Below are 4,260 nucleotides of genomic sequence, written 5' to 3' on the forward strand. Positions count from 1 at the left end.
ATAAATTTAACTTTAACAATATATAGCGCAATATAATTAATCCTTGATTCATTAACAATATAACTCAATTTATCCTTAAAAGAAGTAGAGAAGTAGAAAATAAGTAGACCAAACGCAACCTAGTTAGTACTTAAAAATAGTAATGTAACACAAAAATTATTTCCGGCAGAAAAGTCTTTGCTATGTCTCATCGCAGTAGAATGCCACGTATGCAAGTTAATGTATACTAGTAGTAAAATATTTAGTAGTAAAAAATGACCAGCTAGCTGTTACAAATTTTTTTACTTGAGAAATTGGTGATTCAATATTTTTTATGAGACCATGATAGTGACAACATAGTATTTTATGAGACCATTATTGTGAAATCATAGTATAAATATTTCACAATTATTCTCAACTTGAACAAATAATTTTATCTCTGAGACCACAGAAAACCAAAAACACACTAATATGGGATCTACTACTACTACAGATGAAATCAGGCTCCAAGAACTCAAAGCATTTGATGAAACAAAAGCTGGTGTTAAAGGCCTTGTTGATCAAGGTATACTCAAAATCCCAACCTTATTTCATAATCCACCTCATAACTTTTCAACAAACACAAAACAAACTATTCCTGTTATAGACTTTACAAATATTGGTAAAGATCCAAATGCAAGGCAAGAAATTATAAGGCAAGTAAGGGAAGCATCTGAGACATGGGGCTTCTTTCAAGTGATCAATCATGGTGTTCCTTTGAATGTTCTTCAAGATATGAAAGATGGTGTAATTAGATTCCATGAACAAGATACTGAAGTGAAAAAAGAGATGTATACCAGAGATCTAACAAAGCCTTTTATGTATAATAGTAATTTTGCTCTATACAGTCCAGCACCACTCAATTGGGGGGATACTTTAGTATGGCACATGTTTTCTGATACTGCAAAACCAGAAGATTTTCCAGTAGTATGCAGGTGAGAGTTCTTGTTTGTGCAATTTTAAATCAGTTTTTCAATTTTTCAATTTGTGTGTTGTGTTTTCTCTCTTGTTTGAGAGATAAGATTGGATGAGTAACGACAAAGACGAACTCACAAGGTTTTTAATACATTTAAAACAATGTAAATGTTTTTAAATTATTACTCCGTCGACACAGTTTCACTATTTTATTTCATATATGTCAATGCATAACTTTGATGATTAATATTTTAATTGTATAATAGTAAAAATTATAAAAATTTGATATTTTAAAAATACGACGAATCCAACATCTGTTTAGCATGACCCTTATTTTTATTTATTAGTAAAAAAATATGGTCAAAACAAGTTGTATGAATAGTGCATATAGTCAAAATGGGCCACTCATTTTGAGATAGAGGGAGCATTTTAGGACGCAGGGAGTATCGGACACAACAATAATAATTTTTATTTTTTTTTCACTCAAGTATCCGGCCTATTAGACCGTCTAATCTGGTTCGGGGGTCAGTTATGACACAGAGTGGTTCCAACCCCTTCCGATCGTAGTTGTGGAGATCGAACCGTGGTTCCAACCCCTTCCGATCGTAGTTGTGGAGATCGTAGTTATCCTTTATTATGAAAATTATGAAAATAAAAAAACAAATAATTTAAACATTAGATTTAAGTGATTAATGAGCTCCCATTGTTTGCACGCATTGGATCAAATTGTTCAAAGAACCGAGTTTGTGACGCGGTCGGAAGTGCAAGGAAGCACTAATTCTAGAAACGAAAACACAGGATTACAAGTGACAAACAACAAATATGTAACATAAAAGCTTATAGAATCCACCGGAAAGAGAAAATAACTCTCAAAATTTTATAATAAAGATAACTTGATTTCTTTCTAATATGTCGCCATTAAATAGGCTTACAATTGAAAAGCAAGAGAGCAATCTCTTTGTCATGAGACAAATAATCAGATAGGATCAATGATGTTAGGGGAAATTAAACAATTATTGATAAAAGAATATGAGGCTAAATTAAGTACATAGGGAACTTAACTAATTGTTTGGTGGTTGGTTCTTCTTGTAGGGATATAATTCTGGAATATGGAAGACATGTAATGAACCTTGGACTGGAACTTCTTGAATTACTATCAGAAGCTCTTGGATTGGATCCAAACCATTTAAAGAACTTGGATTGTTATAAGGGGAATGCTTTACTTTGCCATTACTATCCACCTTGTCCTGAACCAGAATTAACTATGGGAGCTGCTGGACATTGTGATCCTAGTTTTTTCACTGTGCTTCTCCAAGACCATATTGGTGGCCTCCAAATCCGTCATGAGGACAACTGGATTGATATACCAGCAATACCTGAGGCTTTTGTCGTTAATATCGGCGATGTTATGCAGGTATAGTTTTCTATTACTACTTTGCTTACGCGTATTTCGTGCAACATAATGTTTTACTAAATGGAGTGTCTGGAGTTCAAATCATAGCTCTCGCATAAAATGCAATGACTCTACCAGCTGAGCTATGACCACATATAAACTACTTAGTTCTTATATGGGCCCTTAGTTCATCAAACGTTCTTGTATGGTATGTGAAATGAACTTAACATGACTCTAACTAATTATAATTTTTAATGAACTGCAGCTAATAACAAATGACAGATTCAAGAGTGCTGAACACAGAGTGCTGGCAAATAACATTGCTCCCAGAGTATCTATTGCATGCTTTTTTAGGGCAGATGTTAGATCAAAGGAAAAGCTCTATGGACCTATAAAAGAATTATTATCAGAAGACAACCCTCCTATATACAGGGAAACAACTTTTGTTGATTTTGTAACCTACTTCAATTCTAAAGGGCTTGATGGCATCTCTGCTCTTCAACATTTCAAGCTTTGAGTTGGCTAATATGGATTGAGCAAGTTTATATTAAGCATAATAAATGATTGTAGAATTGTGGAATATTTTCTGAATATCATTTCAAAAGTAATTTGAATACAATCAGTAATAAAGTGTTTTGAAATAATAAAGTTTATTGGGAGTCAAGTGAATATGGTTGCTCATACTCTTGTTAGGGTGATCAATTCTTGGGATAGTTTCCATAATAATTTCTTGGACTTTTTCATTGGTATTCCGCTTATATACGGCATATTTGTTTTGTAGTTTCATTTTTCCCGGCCTCTGTTCGTCTTGTGTAGAGACCGGTTATTATTAATAATATTTTGCCGTTAAAAAAAAAAAAATTATTGTCTTGTGTATTATGTATTGAACGTTTACTAGTTAATAAAAGGTTAATGCTACTTGTAGTGAAAAAGTTGTCGTGAAACAACACGATGTACTGATGTAGTGGTGTAACTCAAGTTGGCTTTTTCACCTTTTCATCCATCCACCCATGTTTTCAACTAAATAAGAATCTGACAGTTCTAAATATTTCGCTATGAATTCGTGATGATTTTGTTCGTTTGAAATAACACTACTCTTGATAAAATGTATTAAGGTAGTGTTTGACCGGATTTATTTTTTACTCTTTTACAATTTTAAGTAAAAATTAGGCCAAACATATAAGGTACAATATGAGAAGGAACTTTTTTAGAATGAAGAAAATTGAATAGAAGCAACTTTTGGAAAAAGGTGTTAAAATGAACTTTGTAATTATTTCAGTTACATTAGCCCGTGATCAATTATAGTGCTTCTTTTGGTCCATCAGTCCGTGATCAATTATAGTGCTTCTTTTGTTTTATATGGATTTATGTTTATCAATAATTGATTAAAAAAATGAATTGATTTTTACTGATAAAAAAATATAAATTTATGTTTTATATCATTTTCTGTTGTTTTATATTGCAATTTCATTTTAGAATGTTTATATATTTTATAATTAAATATAATTTTATTTCCTATTAAATTAATGATAATTTTAATCTTCATAATATTGGAGTTTGTATATTAAGTTTATATTTTAAAAACTTTTTATACAAAATAATGCTTATAGTCTTCAAAATAATCTTTTTTTTTTATTAGTTTAAGATTTTCACACTAATAACAAATTAATTCCTCTATTGTTATGAATCATAGACTAAGTTGTTCACAATATAAAAATGCTGAGAATTAATTTGATTTTTAGTTTTATAGAACCTAAATTAGACCGTAAAAAAATTGTGAGAAAATAAAATGGATGTTAGTCTCTTTTAAAAAGAATTAATATTTTTTGTTTTTCATTTATTTAACATGGTAGTTTATATTTATAATAAAGTCAAAGTTTTATAAAAATATTTTAACAAATAACTTTTAACATAAAAATAGCTTTAAAATAAAA

General features: G+C 30.4%; 1 protein-coding gene across 1 annotated transcript; it reads left to right on the top strand.

Annotated features, from left to right (window-relative positions):
* Nucleotides 1-350: 350 nt before the first annotated feature.
* LOC123897664 (1-aminocyclopropane-1-carboxylate oxidase homolog 3-like) lies at nucleotides 351-2,974 on the top strand. Its single transcript, XM_045948384.1, has 3 exons — nucleotides 351-953; nucleotides 2,026-2,347; nucleotides 2,592-2,974. Exons 1-3 carry the CDS (start codon nucleotides 451-453, stop codon nucleotides 2,841-2,843), a joined length of 1,077 nt encoding a protein of 358 aa, XP_045804340.1. The 5' UTR covers nucleotides 351-450; the 3' UTR covers nucleotides 2,844-2,974.
* Nucleotides 2,975-4,260: the final 1,286 nt, after the last annotated feature.

Source organism: Trifolium pratense, linkage group LG7 (genome assembly GCF_020283565.1).
Source record: "Trifolium pratense cultivar HEN17-A07 linkage group LG7, ARS_RC_1.1, whole genome shotgun sequence".
In the NCBI taxonomy this organism is placed as follows: domain Eukaryota; kingdom Viridiplantae; phylum Streptophyta; class Magnoliopsida; order Fabales; family Fabaceae; genus Trifolium; species Trifolium pratense.